This window comes from Amblyomma maculatum, chromosome 3, assembly GCF_055883805.1.
Source record: "Amblyomma maculatum isolate TAMU_Amacu chromosome 3, ASM5588380v1, whole genome shotgun sequence".
In the NCBI taxonomy this organism is placed as follows: domain Eukaryota; kingdom Metazoa; phylum Arthropoda; class Arachnida; order Ixodida; family Ixodidae; genus Amblyomma; species Amblyomma maculatum.
The window spans coordinates 26,195,573-26,215,322 of record NC_139346.1 but is presented as its reverse complement, the minus strand read 5'-3'; the positions used below and the strand labels follow the sequence as shown (position 1 = coordinate 26,215,322).

General features: G+C 43.4%; 1 protein-coding gene across 1 annotated transcript; it reads right to left on the bottom strand.

The window, feature by feature from the left end:
- Positions 1–10,692: 10,692 nt before the first annotated feature.
- LOC146194379 (uncharacterized) lies at positions 10,693–12,558 on the bottom strand. Its single transcript, XM_084596539.1, has 2 exons — positions 12,090–12,558; positions 10,693–11,255 (listed from the first exon to the last, which is right to left on the bottom strand). The coding sequence occupies exons 1-2, from the start codon at positions 12,307–12,309 to the stop codon at positions 10,693–10,695; spliced, it is 783 nt and encodes a 260-aa protein (XP_084452665.1). The 5' UTR covers positions 12,310–12,558.
- Positions 12,559–19,750: the final 7,192 nt, after the last annotated feature.

The following is a 19,750-nucleotide window of genomic DNA, read 5'->3' as shown; positions in this document are numbered from 1 at the left end:
ATATTGGGGGGCAACTACGTATGAGTGACGTTGAATGACGTTACGCATACGTATGTTTTTAGCGCGAATTTTAAAGTGGTCTTTTTATAGAGCCCGCCTTTTCAAGCCGGTATCTCATGAAGGTTGCCTTTCAGTGCGCACCAACCTTTTCCAGTCAAATGTGCTCGAGTTCCTGCTAGTTATGGCCTTGGTAATGTGCAATTCGGAACCCAATGAAAGTTACTGGCAAAGAAGGCAGCATAGAAAGGCAGCAACACTTTCAGACGCTGGCTTATCTTGGCTGGCTAAAAATGCAATCATGCATGATTCGTAGGGGAAACCTTTGTGGAAATACTGACGCTAGTACTTTTGAGTACAAGGTATGATGCACAAAGCACAGGCTCAAGTGCACAGTTTGCAATACAGTGTACGGCAAGTATGGTTTTCATATTCATGCTTTATTACAGCAACCAAACAAATACAGTGATAAAGCACACCAACAAAAAATACACGTCACAGGCAGCTCAAGCAGTAGTTTCTTTAAGCTGGCTATTCATCTTAATGGTCACAGTGCGGATAGAAAAAAGCCCTGCAGTTCCACGAACGTTGCCAGGTAGGAAATTGAAAAGCATAGAAGACAGTGCTGCTTCAATTGAGGCAAACATGACATGACATAAGTAGGCGCATCAACACGGGTCGCAGCTTTTTTGGCGACAGATACGCAGACGGTTCGAAGTGCTTGAAAAAAACCACGCAAGTCTCGCAGCTGCCATGGTGTCTTCTCCAGGCTGACGTTGTGGTAGCACCCACGCTCACGCTCGGCACCTGGACGTGATGCAACGTGCACGTTATTCACAATTGCGCCGTAAGGAATACTGCATACTCCAAACGCCAATGCGTCATTATTCCTGTCAATGCTAACTACAGTACATTATATTTCCATTATATCTGAACTATGGTAGTAAATGCTCGCCCCAAACTCTCAGCGCCTAAGAGTGCGGTTACGTACGCTCGTCCTCATGGCATGCGGGTAGCTATACTTTTCTATGGTTAAGATTGACGAGAATGAAGTGCGTTTAAAGTTACCCTAACGGTCATGCATATGCAGGATAGCAATAAGAAGACAGGCCGTAACTCCTGAGTGAATTCAGTTAAAGCACCCTCAAGGCCGCGCATATACACGTGGCTGAATTTTGATACTACCAGTTGCGAGGGTCAAATTGGCTTCGCGGTGTTGGAAAACTATACAGTGTTGTGCTCAGACTTGTCAGGCAGCACAATTGGTTTTAAATTGGCCTTCCGGTCAGTGGCATGCGCGTGGTTGCTCCTGAGAGCCCGGTATCAAGTTAACGCTGGTGATAGCCGGCTGCATGAAACTCACCATAAATCAGACAAATGGTGGGCCTGGCGGGCCTCCTTCGCACAGCTCAGCACTTAAAGTGTGTGCCCTGTAGTGTATTACATAAATATCACCGAAAGAATGAAGCCACGTGCGCACGAACTGGTTACAGAAACAGAAGCCCAAAGAAACAGAAACAGAAGAAACAGCCCAACGAAAGCATTCGGAGCATACTTAGAGCAGACGCCTTGTAGCAGACGACACTGACAAGAGCTTACCTGTGAAAGTCCAGCTGGAAGCGGTGTAGCTTGACACCGACGCCACTGTCCATGCTGTCGCAATGTGCCACGGCGCATCGTTTCTTCACACGCCGCAAGCTCATCTTGAAATAAAGCGCTAAGCGCTTCAAAAGAACAGCGCGAAGCGTGCAAAGACGCAAAAAGACTTCGCACTGGCCGCACGTCGAAGGAAACGACAAAAACCGAGAAAACTGCCGAAGCGGTGCGACGGGGTGCAAATTTTACAAAACGGCGACAGAGACGCGACGCGCAAGGACGACGAAAACTTCGCAAAAGGGGCATTTCGAGACTGGCGATAAGAAACCGCTTCGTGAGCTCCCGCGGCCACTGTGGCTGGGTGCCGAAACAAGGCCTGCAAAGTCAAGCTGCAAATGCACCGCACACTCATCAACAGGGGGCGTAACAAGAACGTTGCAAAAAATTAAAAATGGGGAGTAATGTTTTGCTAAAATAGTTTACCTATTTTATAAAACGTGGCATTAAAATGTGTATTTCTTTATGTTGTTTTATAGCGTTTTTATTTGTGCTTTTGAATTGCATTATCTAAGTGTTTTGGCCCCCCCAAAGTGGCTGTGCTGCTGTCGCGCTGGACCGTTTTTGGGCCAAGCCTTCGCTACCATTGTATATATACCTTGGACGCTGTCGAGCCAAGCGTCGAGTTATGGGCAACTCTGGGATACAAAACTTCCGGTCATGTGATCAGCAATCTAAAATGGCGACCGCTATGAGTTCGCGTGCATCTTGGACCGATAACGAAATAGAGTCGTTTCTCGCTCTTATCAACGAGAGAAATGTTAGCGAAGCTCTAGACAGTAAAAGACAGCGCAACCAGACCGTCTTCAAAGAATTAGAAGCGGAAATGGCAAGCCTCGGATTTTTTTGGACGTGGCAACAGCTTAGGAACCTGTGGAAAAACTTGAAAAAGAGATTCACGGCCGTGAGTATACACAAGTCCTCAATCGAATTGCGATCTCATTACCGAATGATATGATGTTGCAGTAGCACATTATAATTTCGCAACAGGAGCGTCTCGAGCAAGAGAGAAGTGGCGCAGCACCATCTACGTGGAAATGGTATGGGCACATGAGTACGCTCCTGAGCCACAGGCCGATGGTGCAAGCACGAATATACGGCGTTGAGTCCGTCGAAGACGACGAAGACCACGGGGACAACTCGCAGCTGGGCAAGTATACTTCTTGACGCATGTGTTCTTACGCTTTTATCTTTCGATGCCGTGTAGCATGTCAATAGTGCCGAAGTCGCACATCGCAGCGTTGTTATGACGAAGTTCAGTCGTTCGTTTTCGCATTTGTAATATTTACGTTTCTAGCGGCAGTGTGTTGAGTGCCCAAAGCATGCTTGTAACAATGCTTGACAAATGGAGGGCGCATATGCGGTGGTGTCGACTGATTTTTTTTTTTTACCATGCTACTACTTGACAGACAGAAGTTACCAACCTGAACACTTCCATGACATTAAGGTTTATAATTGTCTCAGCCGGAATAATAATAATAATAATAATAATAATAATAATAATAATAATAATAATAATAATAATAATAATAATGTACTACTTGTGCTCTGCACCTTGCTCCGTCATGATTTTCTTTTCTCCCAGATGATGTGAATGTTTGAATTGAAGTACGCCACAGCAGCGAGAAACTGTATCAAGTTCATTTCAATTACATTCTGCAGCACAGCTCATCATAAAATACTCTTAAAAATTTATTTTGGCGCTTGTCTTTTTGTCTTAACGTCACTACTTCAATTTCTTCTTTAACAAATAGCCCACTTTGCTGTGCTCAGTTTTATTCCCTGCATCTAGTTATTCTCTGGGGTTTGGTCCTATAGCTGAGTACTGGAAAAATACACTTATGTACTTCAAATATATGTAGACAGTGTTGAAAAACTAATGTCTAAAAAAGGAAAGTTTATATTTCTTACTAGTCACACTCATGGGGCTGAAACTTGGAAACTAAGAAAGTAGCATAGCAACTGCTGGTGATTTGGAATGTGCAGAAAGGTGTCATTGAGTGACTTTCAAAGCAAGACATGAGTAATGAATGTTTGGAGGGTATGGCGTAGTAAGGTGAGTAAGTTTACTAGGAACATACCTTGCTAGTTGTGAAAAAAAAAGACAATTGAGGTTTGAAAGGCATCTTACAACCCTTAGATTGTAAGTTGTGCAAGCTTAGCCATTTGGGAGGCCTGCAAACAGTCAAATAAATTTTGTTCTTTTGTTTTGCAGACATCAGTGACAGCGAGGCCAGAAATGAGGAGGATGGAGCTGATGGCCTTCAGGAGCATAGCGAACGTAAGCATTGGCAAACTGAATGTTATATCATAGGTCAGCTGCATGAGAAGGGTAAGGGGGCAGAATTGTCTACCTGGGAATAAATTACGCACCGATTACATAAAAAAAAACTCGCAAAACGATTAATTAACCTTGCTCCTGTTGGTTGGTTTTGGCAAGTACACCAATAAGAGCGGGGGCCGACAGGTTTGTGACAGCTTTAATGTGATGTGATTGGTGCCTAATTCGCCCCCTTGGCACACACATAGCCTTGATCTCTCAAGGTATTAATCCTTTAACATACCTGTCACTGACTGGATGAAGGAGCTGCCCAGCTGCACTGCTAAGACCATTGGACCACCTTGAAGATGGTGGGGTACGCTTTATTGCCAAAATGGACCTAATGCGGCAACCCTGTTTTTGCCGCACAGTCTAGGACGCTGTAGATGAGGCTACAGTGTCAGTGGTCAGGAAGCCATGTTTATTCTTTAACAAGTGCTCCTAGCACCTGTTTAGGCCAGGTTTGTACAACTGCTGCTTCAACCTCTGTGACTGCTTGTGAATCTCTGAAGAGATCAGAATTATAATATTGTCTTTGCTTTATGGTTGCTTATAGTAATTATTGCAAAGCCCTATACCATTAAGGCACAATATTATTCTTTGATTGTGCTGAGGCTGGTTTTTGATCTGGTCTGCACATCTCCTGCTATGAAGTATTATCTACGATGGACCACCTCACAGAACCATGCCACTACATAGCATATGCTGATACCCATGGGGCCTTGAGAAGCCTTGAGGTATATTGAAGCAGTTTACTTTGCGCCATGCTGCCTTAAGTCAATGTGAGCATTGCATCTCTGAAGGTTATTCAGACAGGTGCACTGTAAAGAAGGCGTTTTTTGGTGTGCATTCATAGACATGCTTAAGTGACTGGTAGCTATTTCGGTACTACTTGTAGAGACTTTTTCCAAAGGCTTTGGCTGTGCTACTTGCTGGTGAGCAGGCTGTGTGGTTTGGATTTATTTGTGCATTCTGCACGAACAGCCTATTCGTCATTTTGTTACTTTTCCACACAGCAATTGTCATTTTTAGAATGGCACCTTACAAGCATTGCTGTTGGTAGGCAACATATCAAAATACCGTGGCCAAACAGCTTTTCTGTGCATTTCTGTGCAAAAATGCAAGTGGATGCAAGCTCTGAAGGAATTCACTATGAAAACGAGGCTGTTCTGAGTAATAAATGGGCAGGAAACCATGTGAGACATTGAATGTCGTTCAGGAAGGTTCTTGGATTTGGTATCGTAAGAAAACAGGAATCGAATTGTTTCCTCATTTTAGCCCACTGTGCATCCTTAAAGAACCTTAAGTGATTCAAATTAATCCAGAACCTTCTGCTATGGCATCTGTCGGCGCACATTTTTTGCTTTGGGATATGAAGCCCAAACACCATATCATTCAACAGCTACTATATGCTTTCCTGCCTTCCCTTTATGGAATATTAAGTCATGATTCAACTCTGCAGTCATATTTTGCCCAAGACAGACTTAATGCTCTCACAGTTTTCAGTACTCTGCTGCTTATTATTCACTCCTCTTTCCTTGCCAAGGTGCATGATATAGCTGAAGTTTTCTTCATGTTGAATTGTAGCCTCACGATTAAGCTTTGCATGTTTAAGTCCTCAGTCCTGTCCTAGAGCTCTTCCCGAGACATTTAGCAGGGCAGCTTCTTGAGCAAATCCGAAGGGTTCAGAAGTCAGCTGTAAATTTTTATCTCTAGCTCTTCCCAGTGAAATGCACAGATTACTGGGAGGCTTAGCGTGGAACAGACAAGTAATCATGTCTTACCAACTAGCCCAGAACTCTACTTTGCTCAAGTGCACAGAATACTGCTTTTAAACATGCAGTTAATAGCATTGAAGAGGTGTGCGTCAACTTGCCCAGTACCTTTTCCCATGGGTCTTTTTCTGTCGTCATGCAGTATTGCTCACCTTGATTTTCAATTCTCTCAACACTCATTCTTTATTTCTTTCCGGTGGAGAATCCTGTTGGCACTGGGATTTAAACCATGGGCCTCCTGCACACGAGGCGGATGCTCTCCTGCACATGAGGCGGATGCTCTACCACCACTGCATCCATTGAACTGGCCACTGTAGTGGCTACTGTTCTGAGCCCTGAATGTCTGGTGACGTTACTGATGCTCAGCTATATTACAGCATTAATAAGAGAATGAGTGTAGCAAACAAGTTTTATTCAAGACAGGCAGACATTCAGACACAGCATAAAACTATTATATACCTGTGCTATCAGCAAATGGTGTCAGTATAAACTGATATTATTTGCTGTTTTAGGTGTGGCTGTTTGCAAAATACTGTAGCCTTGTACTGCCAGGAATGTTCAGGCAGTTAAAACTGAAATTCACTGCTGCCAATGTTTGAAGAAAAATATTTTATATACCTATTACTGAAGAGGCCAGAAATAAACCATAAATATTACACTTTGATATTTTGGTAACTTTAATTCTCTCATTAAACTGTCTGTAACTTTTTTGCCACTAGATATTCTGAGAGTAAAGGGTGAGTATGTGCCTACAGTCTTTCTTTTTTTTAACCCTAATACAAATCTGTGTTTACTGGTTATATTTACCATGTGTAAAGCTGTGTGTGCCTTTCCACACCTTACATTGCCATGCACGAAGTATTACCAGTGAACAGGCGACATAGCAAAAAAGGCGACATTGTCTCATTTGTTAATTCTAGTGCCTTTCTACACCATGTCTTCTGTCATCCAAAACCACAGCTTTCTGGAAAGTCTTGTCAAGTTGTCATTACGACAACTTTTTCTGCTGTGCTCCCACATCCTATGTGCACATTGGGTGTAAATAAAACATTATTATTATTATTATTATTATTATTATTATTATTATTATTATTATTATTATTATTATTATTATTATTATTATTATTATTATTATTATTATTATTATTATTATTCGTCAATTTACTGCACATGGTTAAAGTATAGCATAGCGAGTATGAAAAGTAAAATTCTGGGATTTCAGAAGACCTGCCTTTTTTTTTGCACTGCCATTCTTTACTTTTGAGCAATGCTTCACCATATGTAAATATTTTTCTTTTTTTGTAGCGAGTACCTCAAGCAGATCGCCTCCGCAGAAGCGACGCCGCACGGCAGAGGCCAAATTCGAAAAGGTTCTGCAGAGCATGCAGCACAGAAATAACAGTTTTTGACAAGCCAGGCTGATCTGCAGTTTCAGAGGCAGAAAGAACTGCTGGAAGTTGAAAAAGCACACACTCAAGATCTGCTGCAAGGTGTGTCCAACACCTTTCTACAGGGTACGCAAGCCTTAATGGCACAGTTTTTTTTTCACAACAGGCAACGCTATTAGCAACAGCACTGCAACATCCACCCAGCTTCCCACATTTTGTATCACCACAACATTTTCACAACGTTACAACACATTACCAACAACAAACAAATCATACACCAACTTCTAATGCCACGACCAGCCAACACACCAAAAGCACTTAAGAATGAGATGCATCACATTATCACATTCTTGACTGAACTGAACAGCTGAACTGAAATAACTGAACAGCTGAATCTGCTAGGCCAAGCTCAAGGTTGAGCAGCAGCGCTGCAGTCCCCAGCACTGACTTTTGCTTTACCTTCCGGTTAAAACTGTAAACTGTCTCATGTAAGCTTTTGTCCTTGCTCAGCTTCAAAGGCAAGAAATTGCACATCACACTTGCTATTTGCTTTCTTGTATAAAGAAGGAGAGCAAGAGTGAAGGCCTAAGTCAGCCAGGTTACACTTGTAGCAAGGGATCAAGGACCAGCGCTGGGGAGCGCGGCAAATGGCTACTTGGCTTAGAACTTGTTTCAGCGGGAAACGCAGCTGCTCAGTTGCGTTTGTCAAAGATGAGACCATGATGTGCAATATAAATATACAGAACTGAAGTGCAATATGGTCAGAATTTAAATTTGAGCGCGGCCCCCCATCCTCGAGCTTCTTTCGGCAGCAAACATAGCTGCTCAGTTACTTTTGGCAAAGGTGGCAATGATGTGCAATATAAATATAACAAGTGCAATATAGTCAGAATTTAAATTTGCTACACATTAACGAGATAAAAGCCAGTTTCATTTATTTTCAACCCTACAGTTAACCTACTTCCAGAAACTGCCTCATAGTGTCCTATATATTTTTCATTGTACTTATTGTGTTTTCTCAGTATCGTTCCCGACTAAAGATGAGTTCTAACCTGCCCATTTCATTTCCACCTACCATTACATTTCAAATTAGCATACTGACGTACATATTTTCTGGTAATTATATTGTGGTCTTTATATCATTCCTTGCTTCATATTTAGTCTTCATGACACTCATTTGTGATGTCTTATTAGTACCTGATGTTATGTCTTATTAGTACCCAAGACCAAGTTGCTTTCAACATCTCAGTTCCTAATTTGTTGACATTGACTGTTTATATGATCTTGCATTTTATGACACCTTCTTTTTGGTTGATGTCTCTTTAGTGAACTATATTTATGCATGCTTCTTTTTATTGCCTAACCAGACTGGTGCACAACTGTGATGTGATGATTTTGCCTGGCTGTTTCCTTTTTTTTATTTTCTCGAAACCCCATTCAAAGTTCTGTATGTGGTTATTGAGATAAATTTCAATAAAGAAGAAAACTTCCATTTGAAAATTTGCTGGATTATGTATTCCTTGTTGAATGCATGCATGACAGGGCTCTTCAAGATACATATAAAAAATGCTGGCATTATTAGTAAGTTGTTCTGCCTCAAAAACGTAATAACACTTTAATATGAGATAGGTGATGTATTGCATGTTACAAAAAGAAAAATGGCTTTTAGTGCAAAAGATGATAAAACACTGACACAGAGCAGGTGCTAACTGCCGAGTGGAGTTTGCAAGGCATACCCTGTGTGATGCCTGAGCATTAAAGCATACAAGTCGTGCCTTGAGGTATTAGGCAGCATGCAAATCTAATTGGTAGCTCACACCTACCCTTTCTTGTTGTGCTCATCATTCCAGCCTTTTGCACACGCACACACACACACAAAAAAAACGATTTTCTTGGAATTCAAGAAAGTTCAAGAAAGGCTGCTGGTGCGAATCGGGAAATTTCGAGCGAGGTAGTTGCTAAGGCAGTCCCTTATTTCTGATTGCTGTGTGTTTGCATAAGGCCTGCTGACGAGCTGTGGGAAATCTTCTGTTTCAGTTGACGAAACAATGGCACCCCAGGACTCTTCATACGACTCTGAGTGCTGTTCACAAAAGTTGTGTAGCACACAAGCTGTGAGGGCAATGGTAGGCACAAACTTGTAACTTATGTCTGTGCGCTTTAGCAAAACACGCCAACGCCCCTTTAACCTCCCAAATGCCTGTTCCACAACATTCCTTCCAGCGCTGTGGTACACATTGAAAGACTCCGCTTCTTTTGACAGCCTGCCTGTATAGCCTTTCGAGATCCAGGGCAAGGACGGGTATGCAGGGTCGGCAAGAAGCATGAAGGGAAGAAGTTTCCCCTCAAAGAGACGGTTGCCCTTTGGCATCAGTTGATCACTGCTCTTGTAGAGTTTTGCCATTTTAAGCGCCGTGGAGTCATGAGCGCTGCCTGGCGCAAGGCATGAAATGCAGCGAAACCTGAGGTCACAAAAATAGGGTACAATTAGAGGCAAAGACGCTGTTGAAGGCTATCATTTGCACCATCTTATTAGGTGATGGAGCACTGCTGCAAAGTCAAAATATTCAGTTCGTATCACTGTCAGTGGCACAACAGGAAAGCAAAAACTAGCATGCAAAGTAATGTCACAAAAGGAAGAAGTTGAGAAACGTCCTGAAAAAAGAAAACAGTCTCCAAACTATTCTAATTTAACAGAACTAGTACACGCGCAAGATGGTGCATAGCTTTTGAAAGGTAGAATGGCACAAAAAAGACAAAGCCAGGAGTCCTGTGTCTTTCTTGACTTTCCAGGTGTCTTTTTAGAGTTATTATTCCTTTCAAAACAATGCTAGGTTGCATTTGATAAATTTGGTGGTATCAGTGGCATATTTCCAGTGGTCTTACAATATATCAGCATCATGATGTGCACACATTGGTGCAGCTAAGGTTTTTTTTTTCTTTTTAGCTGTGTTCGATTCAGACTAATACTGTCAACCTTACTGTACTGCAACCTTCTATGTAATTGCACATGTTCCAAAGAAGTATTGAGGTAGTTGCTATTATATACACTTAATAGTCATAGAGCTAAGACAGATGATGCAAACGGCAAGCCATACAAGCTCCTTTCTACATCTGTTCGTGCTTTACTTGACCTAAGTGCAAATTATAAATACACATTTATCAAGATTTTTGCTATTTCAATAAAAAAAAACGGGTATAAAAGTAGTTGACCAGCGGAACAATGCAGGAAATCTGCAGAATTCGCAGTTTTTAAAGGAAACACTGTCAGTTTTGGACGTCCCAAAGTTTAAATGAAATACGATACATTCGTTATCATTATAGTTAATCACAATAATCATACTTTGTGAGGGTTGCTAGCAAACAATGTTTTGTTTGAAAATTCACTGTGGCTCTTTTTGTACATCAATATGACCGCTAAATACCTTGCTTGGAAGAGTACCGATTGCACAAAGCAAAACCAGCATGATTTGATATTTTCCAGAAGCTTTGAGTCAATATTAATTGTGTGCTACCAGCAAGCAAGCTTTTACTCCCAGTAATGAATGAAGAAATGCACTTACATGCCACGGTCGTCCACAACTGCCTGCATGTTGTATGACGCCCACATTTTGCGATTGATAAAATCTCTGTAGCCTTTTTTAGGAGCAGTGATTGGTATGTGGGTGCCATCGATGGCACCACATATCTGTGGGATGTGGCACTTTTCGCTAAAATTTCTAGATATTACTGCAGCCTCTTCGCTTGTAGGCATGTAGATGTATTGTTTGGCGAGATGCCTTTTTACAGTGCTGCAGAAAAGATATACGAATTTTTGTACAGTGCTTTTGTGGACTCCAAACTGGTTTGCCACTACCCTGTACTCACAGCAGCTAGCCAGTTTGTACAGGGCAATGGCAATCCGCTTGTCAACAGGCACTGGCTCTCGAACAAAATTACTCTCCGGAGACATGAATGGAGCAAGGGCGGCAACCAATTCACAAAAATTTGCCCTTGACATTCTGAAATTTTGCTTCCATTCACTGTCATCAAAGTTATTGCATACAATGTTATCCCACCAATCACTGCTCCTTTTTTTGGTCCATGCTCGGCATTTTGGTGATGGTGACATCGTTTCCAGTCCTGAAAGATGCATGGTGTTACCAGTTTAGCACAGTTTTTACTACCCTTTTCCAAATATGCTGAAAACGGACTGTAGTGCGCGGCATCACAGTCATAATCCTAAATTAATGGTCCAAAGTGTTGCTAGAGCAGTACGCCTAGTTATGTCGCCATGCCACAGAAGGTACTGATCAGGAGAAGAATATTGCTTCATTTTGAATATAATATTTAATATTCACTTCCCCCTGTATATACCGCGAGAAGCATTTGTCAAAGAGCAGTAATATATACTGAATGCGTGTGACGAAGCGCCATAAAATAAAAACGCGATATTCGCTGATGCAAGGCGAAGCCCGGCATATGTCCGTCTTGCGCGTACGCGCGGGGTTCGACGTGCCACCGAGAAATGTTTGCAAGGTTTTGGTCCCTCACGCATAGATTAAGGTACAGCTGAGGCGACCAAAGACGTCTTTCCAGGAATTTCACCCGAGAAAAGCCGAGCACCAAGCCGAGCAAAACCTTGTGAATTCGTTAAAAGAAAAGAAACTGTGTGAAATTGGCGGTACTGAGATAAACACAGGACCTCGAGATTGCGATGCGAACGCTCTGATCGTTAGTCCACCGCATAGCACTGTTAAATAGTAGTAAATAAAATACAGGAGAGTGGACTCCCGCAGTGCGGTGCGCGCGCTGTTTTTTTTTTTTTTTTTTTTGTCTGCTCCTACTGCTCAAACGCATAGCTACCAGTATTGGTGAACATATGTAGCTTGATCCTTTCGGCACACCGCATAAACCGCTCTATAACAGTCTCTGCACACGAAGATTAAAAACAGACATAGAAAAATGGTTACTAACCATGCAAAACGGCGACTTCATGGTCGGACCAACCGGCGGTGAGTGAGGCTCGGCTATGCGACGTGATGGTTCGTATATGTTGACAACGAGCCCGGTGCCGAAACATCACGACAGATATAAGGATGTTATACACACTTATCCACGACACCAAGATCGTCATAAAATAAAGTTGGTGAAGGGACAGGAAAATGATTAAGATCGAAGCAGACGACGCAGCCATCGCGAAAGCGCGGGAAACGGTCAGAAAAGCGAACCGGAAGTGCCAGAAGCTTGCGCGGTAACTACTTGTCCCGACGCTAGGGGCCGCTGCGATACTTACTCGCGAGGAAGCGAGATCATGTAGACACCTACAGGGTCGAGTAAGTGGTGACGTCGCTTACTCGACGCTTACCCGACTCTGTACTGTCGAGTCCATGTATACAAGGCTCAGGGCGTCGATAGAGTCAAAACCCTCCTCCCCCGCTGTTCGTGCGCGCTACCGAAAGCCTTTCTGCCGAGTGTTTCAACATGGACGCCGAGCGAAACCGTCCTCTCGCCGCTCTGGCTGTTCTGCCTGAAGTGTGCGAGGACGACGAGCAAGCGAAAAAGCTTTCATTTATTGCAAGCGTTCTTTATCGCAAGCATCTTCAATATTTCATATCAGTGGGCAGCTTCCTACGAGCGCTAAAAACTTGATTGTCGCTTCATCGTTCGCTACTTCCCCCATAATAAGCACTAGAAATCGAGTAAAGCTACAACTCTGCCATGCCCACAAGCCCAAACACAAAAATCGATGCACTGCTGCGAACACGGAGCGAACGACGCAGCGCATGCACAACAAACACACCCCGTTCGAACTGAATACGAGACGAAATACGCGGGCGAAGCAAAGGGGAGGTAGCAACGATAAAGCAAAAAGAGGAAAAACAAGCTCGGCACTGATAAAGGCGCTCGGCATATTCAGTCCGCTCCGCTGCCCGGGGCCCCGGAAGCGTATTGACAAACCATATCCCGTAGGAGCACTCGAGCAGACGACGCTCTGACGCACAGGCAAGTGACACGACGCCACTTCCTTTTAATCGTTTTTTGCTTGTTTCTATTTTTTTTTTTTTTACACCAAAGAAAGATGGCGACGCACACGCGCGCGCTGTTCGCTTCGCCGACGCGAGCGTTGGGGCGTTGGTTAGCCAGACAAGCGCGTATCCTTCTACCATGGCTTAGTGGTAGTGCCTGTGGCTTAAAGGGTGCTGCGGCCGCAGTTTTGAGGCTTTATAAACGCAGTGGCCCAAGCCGTGCCATTTGGATGCTGGATACTTTGATGCTTGCAGTTCGAAACAAGTGTTTTGGCCGTCATCTCGAAGTCTGGTGTTTGACTCTGACAGCAAGCGATTTTGTGAAGCCACGATTGCTGAACTTTTGCTGCCTCAGCATGCTGGATGCCAACTGGATGTGCAAGTGCGTCGATTCCAAGAAAGCTGCGCAGCGCCGTTGGATGCTCGCCTTGGAGCCACTAGCCGCTGAAAGTACCGCCTTGGTTAGTAGCACTGCAATGTTTGGATAAGCACCGCTGGAATATGGGGAGTAAAAAGGGGGGAAAAAAAGAGAAAAAAAAAGTGGTTACGTGGTGTATTAGAGAAACATTTGCTGTGATGCTACATCGCTGCTCGAGGGGGTCTTCGCTAAGGATGCTAAAGCTACTGGCCTACCCAAGGGCGTATGTAGACTACTACCGATGCTAAATTACACCTCAAAACCCGTCTCTCATTTTATGCTACCTTGTGAGCAGCTGTTTGCACTCAGGATTTTTTTTTTCAGTTTTTTTCTGGCATTTAAATACGGAAATGTTTCTATATAGCAACATGCTGGGACAGCGAAGCCAGTTTTCTGAAATTAGCAGTAATAATCCTTGAAATGAATACATGCTCTCGTTTTGTGAACGCACGCATGATTACGGCGCCCTGTTCATAGCGGCAACCGCCCTTTTCTGAAGCTCATAATCTGGCGACGGCAAACTATTGATTCTGAAAGTAGTGGGATATTAGGTGAACTCGATAACCAAGTACTCATGCTTCTGTGGCTAAAAACAGCGCTGACACGAGACGAAGCAGAGGGACCACGATGCTATTTCGTCTGCTTCGTCTCGTGTTAGCGCTGTTTTTAGCCACAGATCATACACCAACCAGCCAGAATTTCCACCCTCTTAAAGTACTCACGCTTGTTTGAGAACACTGCGTTGAATAGGCATTTTTTGAGCACAGTATAGCTAACTTAACTGCACCTGTTAAGCAGAGGCAGTGGCATAGCATGCTGTGTAATTTGTTTTTTGGAACTCTTTATGTATGTGATTGCTATTCTGCTCAAGTGTCATGGCAAGAAGAAACAGGAGTGTTTATTTTTGAAGTCGTGGGCACCTCATAACATGCTTACGCAGGATGGTGCAGTTCAATATTGAGTCAAATAAATAAGTGCTGGCTTTCACAATCACTGTTTATTCTTTGTATACATCTCAAAGTGACCTTGGCTAACTTGAATTCCAAACTATCTTACAGCCGCTTCAAAACCTTCAGAATTAGGTGACGTGTTGTACTTGCACCTTTATGCCTACCAATCTTTTTGAAGAAGGAAGCATTGCTACAAAATTAAAGAATTAAGCTCACAAATTATAGCAACACTTGAAGAGGGGAGAACCAGAGTATTTTGACATCACTCCCTTATGGTTTGCACACTGGTCAGCTAGCAATCCAACATTTCAAGAAACGCTTGTTAATGTCAACATCATATGCCACAAGTGTGTTTATAGTAAATTAGGTACTACAAGGAGATGTGGCTATAGTAAAGTAGGTACTACAAGGCTACCCCGATGAAAGTCTTCTAGGAAATAGTATGAAACAACCAGTTTTAGGCATTTAAATTTGAGGAACCTGAGTTCGATCCCAGCCATAGCGACCATGTTTTGATAGAGAAAAATGAAAGGCACCCATTTACTGTGTGATGTCAGTGCATGTTAAAAAGAAAGATCATTGGTCAAAAATGAGCCGGACACCTAAACTACAGAATCCTGCAGAGCCTAAGTCAATTTGGGACACTATACTAAACAAAACTGAAATGCACTGCTTCTAAATTTAGGCGAAACAATGCCTTTGCTGTTTAGTAAATGCACGGCAAGCAATACATTGTACCACTTACGCAAAAGCAGTTTGTTTTACTGGCAAATGCCTTCAACTTTTTGGCAGGAAAAAGTGGCAGATGTGACTTCAGTTCTACAAATGACACTGGGCAGCCATGCAGCCATCAAAGAACCTACTTTGAATTGCAAATAGCCACATTTGTGTTTGCAAGGAGGCCCAAAGCACAGTGAATAAGCAAGATAGCGATGAAAATAATTCAATGAAAAGAAAGGTAGAGAGTTCGGCCGGCAGCAATATGACCCTAGCGTGCTGCTCCACACTAGAGAAGGGGGAAAAAGGAAATAAAAGGAGAATGAGGATACAAATGGTTGATGACAATGTTATAGTGCAGTGAGTTGGTTCAAGTTATAGAGGAGACCACGCACACAGTGGATTGCACTCATCTCGCATAGTCGACGTATAACACATGAAGTGCATGTTCTCCACATGAACCAGTTGTCATTGCACAAATACACCGTGCAGCTACACACTTTCACTCTCATAGTCTGGTCCAAATGCATACACAGGCTCGCCACATACTGATTCTGAAAAAGCTAGAACTACACTGAAACCTGATTGATCGCACTGTAAGCAGCTGTATAGGCATGCGAAGCACAGCACTAACAATTTGTGGTGTGTCACATATGGAATGGTGTGACTGTTAAATTGACAGGGTACCATGCCATAAACTAATGCCTAAAAGCTGAGATGATGGCTTTGGTTGAAAATAATCCAAGCCCTTGGCGATGCAAGTACAGAAACGTAATCCAAATGCATTGTTCTTGAATGGCTGCTTTCCAAATTGTTGATATTTAAATTAAAGTAGTGTGGTGTTGCTAGCATGTTTTTTCTGAAAAAATCTTTCTGTGCAGCTAACTTCATTGCAACATCTGATTGAAGCTGGAACACCTGCAGCAGTACCAGACAGCAAGAGAAAAGTGTCCACGCATATTGCAGAACTTTTGTAGACATGGAAAATAGTAAAGTATGATTCATACTTATGAAACCTTTGCCCTTGTCTTCGTTTTGATAGTGCGGCCCTAGGCAGCTGCTGCACCAAGATTTTCATAGATCAACAGGCCCACCAGAACCAATGCACCCAACCGACCTTCTGCAGGAAGACCCAGCCGCTACCGATTCCAGAGGCTAGGGGGAATGTGTTAATAAACCAGTACTACTGGAACTAGTAGGATCCCAGCAAAAAACCAGTAGGAAATTTTTATCTTGGATAAACAGTTATCTTCTTTGGCATTTTTCAGCAATTGCTCTGATTGCTCTTATTATAAAGTGACGTACTCTTACTACACAGCTCACAACCCCTAAAAAGATATTGGCTACATATCTACACAATATCATTTAATATCTCATCAAGAGATGTGTGGGCATATGTGGGTATTCGGTACATGTCCACTTTCTACTCTCTTCAACGACATTATAATGTATACTATAATGATATATTATTAACATTTGCGGCAGATATTCACTGGATGTTCACTGAGTATAAGTTCTTTGGCTAAGATTTTTTTTTTTTGTAAACTGATTTTACGAACGTTTACAATTGAAAGTTATCAGATTGACGGCATGTGACAGCACTTTGTGCCATTATTTCTGCAATTAGTCATTTAGCTTCGAGGTGATGACTTCCTTCAAAAGTCTCTTCTCTCGCGCTTCTCAGCTAACTGCATAGGTCTGCATGGAAACTATCGCCTAATATATTGCGCTCGTGTACTTTCGACTCCAGTATAAGCGAGAAGTGTAGCTCCGCTTTTTATTAAATTGACATAAATCCAACCCACATATAGCCCTAGACGAGTATAAATTATTTGACAATGATTGAAATATACTGCTAAGAGCAATACGAGCTGATCGGCAATGTACGTACCTTTCTCCATCCTTTTGAATCTTTTGCGCGATCCAAGAAGTGTTGGTTTCGACGCTGTAGGTTTCCAGCCATTCGTTGATGGCTGCCTCGTTTGCCAGGTTCGCGCGATACACTGATTTGTGCCCTTTTGACGCGAGCTCATCTTTTACGAGCTCGAGCGGCAATGGGAGCTCGTCCATCATCTTTAGTTATCCGCAATTGACACACAAGTTCGCCAAGCACAAAATCACCCTGGTTAGCGCAGCGCGCCACGGATGAGCCAAGTGCACGTGCGTACAACCCAGAAGCACCGGACGAACTGTGCGGAGCTATGCGGATGGGGAGAAGTGCAAACTTCTGGGTGTAGCCGAGCCGAGCGACGATTCCAGAACATACCAGAACAAGAACAGCCGCGCAAGTGACCACATGGACTGAAATTTACGTGACACGTGACCGGTAACCGACCGACGTTTACAGAACACTAGAGCAAAAAGCCCGCGCAGTGGTCACTGGACCGAAATTAACGTGATCGCGTGACCGAACTTTTAGCCGACGGCAATTTGCGTGACTTTTACGTGAACTTCAGCTGACAGCCGTGCGGACGAGCCCTGCGCGAAAACGACATCGAAAATGCGTACCTTTGACAAACACCAGTGGGGAAAAAACGTAAATGCGAGCCCTGCGCGAAACGAAACTGAAACCATGAGGAGTCTCGTCATAAGGCGCGCCCGAACTTTTAGCCGACGGCAATTCGCTTTATTTTTACGTGAACTTCAGAAAAATACGGGCGCTGCGCGAAAACGACACCGAAACATGAGTACCTTTGACAAACGCCAGCGGAAAAACAAAATGTAAATGCGAGCCCTGCGTGAAACGAAACTGAAACCATGAGTAGTCTCGTCACAAGGCGCTAGAGGGAAACAGTGTCGCTGCTACTCGCGGAAGTGACGTTGTGTCACGTGCTTCCGCGTCAGAGCGTCGTCTGCTCGAGTGCTCCTACGGGATATGGATTGTCAATACGCGCCCCGGAAGGGCACGCCGCTCTTTCGCCGTCGCTCAGAGCAGTGACGTCGGCGTCACGTGGGGCGCGGCTAGCGCTGATGCGCGCGGACCGTCCGCGCTCCGGTCCTCCCGTCTAAACCCACCTTAAACGGCTAGTCATAATCAGCGAATACTTGCGAAATGTGCTCCGTCCCAATCTTATTATCCTAGTTATTTCCTTTTCGTTGTTCGGGTCCTGGGTTACTACCTATCTTAGGTAGACATATTCGCCTACCCCTTCCAGTAATTCGCTACTTATCGTGAACTGCTGTTTCTTTCCGAGGCTGTCGAACATTACCTCATTCTCTCACATATTATATTTAGGACTGCCTTTGTGCTTTTCCTGTCATCAGTCATTCTTTCCAGTTCGTCCCCTGAGTTTCTTAGCAAGGCGATGGGATACAGAGCCCAAAATTTGACTGGCGGCCTCATATCAAGCTCAATGTCCAGAAAGGCGAGCGAGCTTTTCACCTGATCAAAATGAACTGGTTTTAAGTAACGTCCTTCGCCTACCTACCATACCAAGCGAAAATGGGAAAGGCGTTCGTCTCATGTGTTATTCCACGAACGATGTTTCTTCGATCAGCCACGCAAAGAACTCTGGAGCACAATAAGGGGCAGTGCACGGCACCTTCTACAGTCTGATATAACGCAAAACAAAAACGATTTTTAAGGCGAAAGCGTTTTTGGCTCATGGGGCGAATCTCACGTCCGCGAAATGTGTTCGCAAGACTCGGCGAGATTGCGCGAGTTGTGCCAGCCAGACGTCGAAATAGATTCGGACATCAATATGTCCCCGTTTGGATAGTTCGGCCCAGTCTCTATTAAAGGGGAGCCACGAGTAAGGAAATTTAGACTTGCATGTCGAGAAGAGGACTCTCAGATGCCGATGTCGCTGACAACGAAACCAATGAAAAAAAGGAATGAAATTAAAACAAATACAGAAGCACTAAATATAGATGTAGAAGAAAAGGAGGAGAGAAGGCTCTCGCCATTAAGCTCCTAAAGGGAAGCTAACTGCAATCCTGCAGTCTTGCCCCTGAAAGATGGCCCTGCAGCCAATTCATGGCCTGAGCCAATTATGACGTCATGGATAACCTCCCTAGACCTGCGGCTGTGACAACGCATACTATAACTGTAGAAAACGGGGTTCAGCATGGCTTAAGGTAGGAGACCCCTTTGGAACCTTATTTTAAAGAAACAATCATTTTTCAAATTTTATTTTATTATATTACACAATCATTACCGAATGATTTTCAAGAAATTCTGCTTCTAATACTGTTCAAAAGGTATCGCAAAATTTTTAACCCTGTGAATTTTGCGAAACTGAAACTAGCAGTTGTGCTTTCCATATGCTGAAATATATTTCCCTGTTTTCACAGTCTTGCCTTTTTTCCCTTTTAATATTTAGATTTACAATTATAGGAATTGCTTCTAAGCAGGTATGCCTATTTTTGCGTGCATTAAACATCAGAAATGCCCACAAGAGGGACGCATGGCATTTTGACAACGTAGCTTGCGTACACGAAGGGTTTCCGTGCGAGTTGAGGAACCTGCAGAATGATTTTGGATTTAAAAATTATTCCATCAACCTGTACAAAAAACCTAACTGG

What these genes read in the sequence shown, in the direction of transcription:
- LOC146194379 (XM_084596539.1), bottom strand. Translation starts at nt 12,309, where the DNA reads ATGGCTGCGTCGTCTGCTTCGATCTTAATCATTTTCCTGTCCCTTCAC. An exon ending in TGAAGTCGCCGTTTTGCATG is followed by an intron (nt 11,256 to 12,089) that starts GTTAGTAACCAT and finishes TGCATCTTTCAG; the next exon opens with GACTGGAAACGATGTCACCA.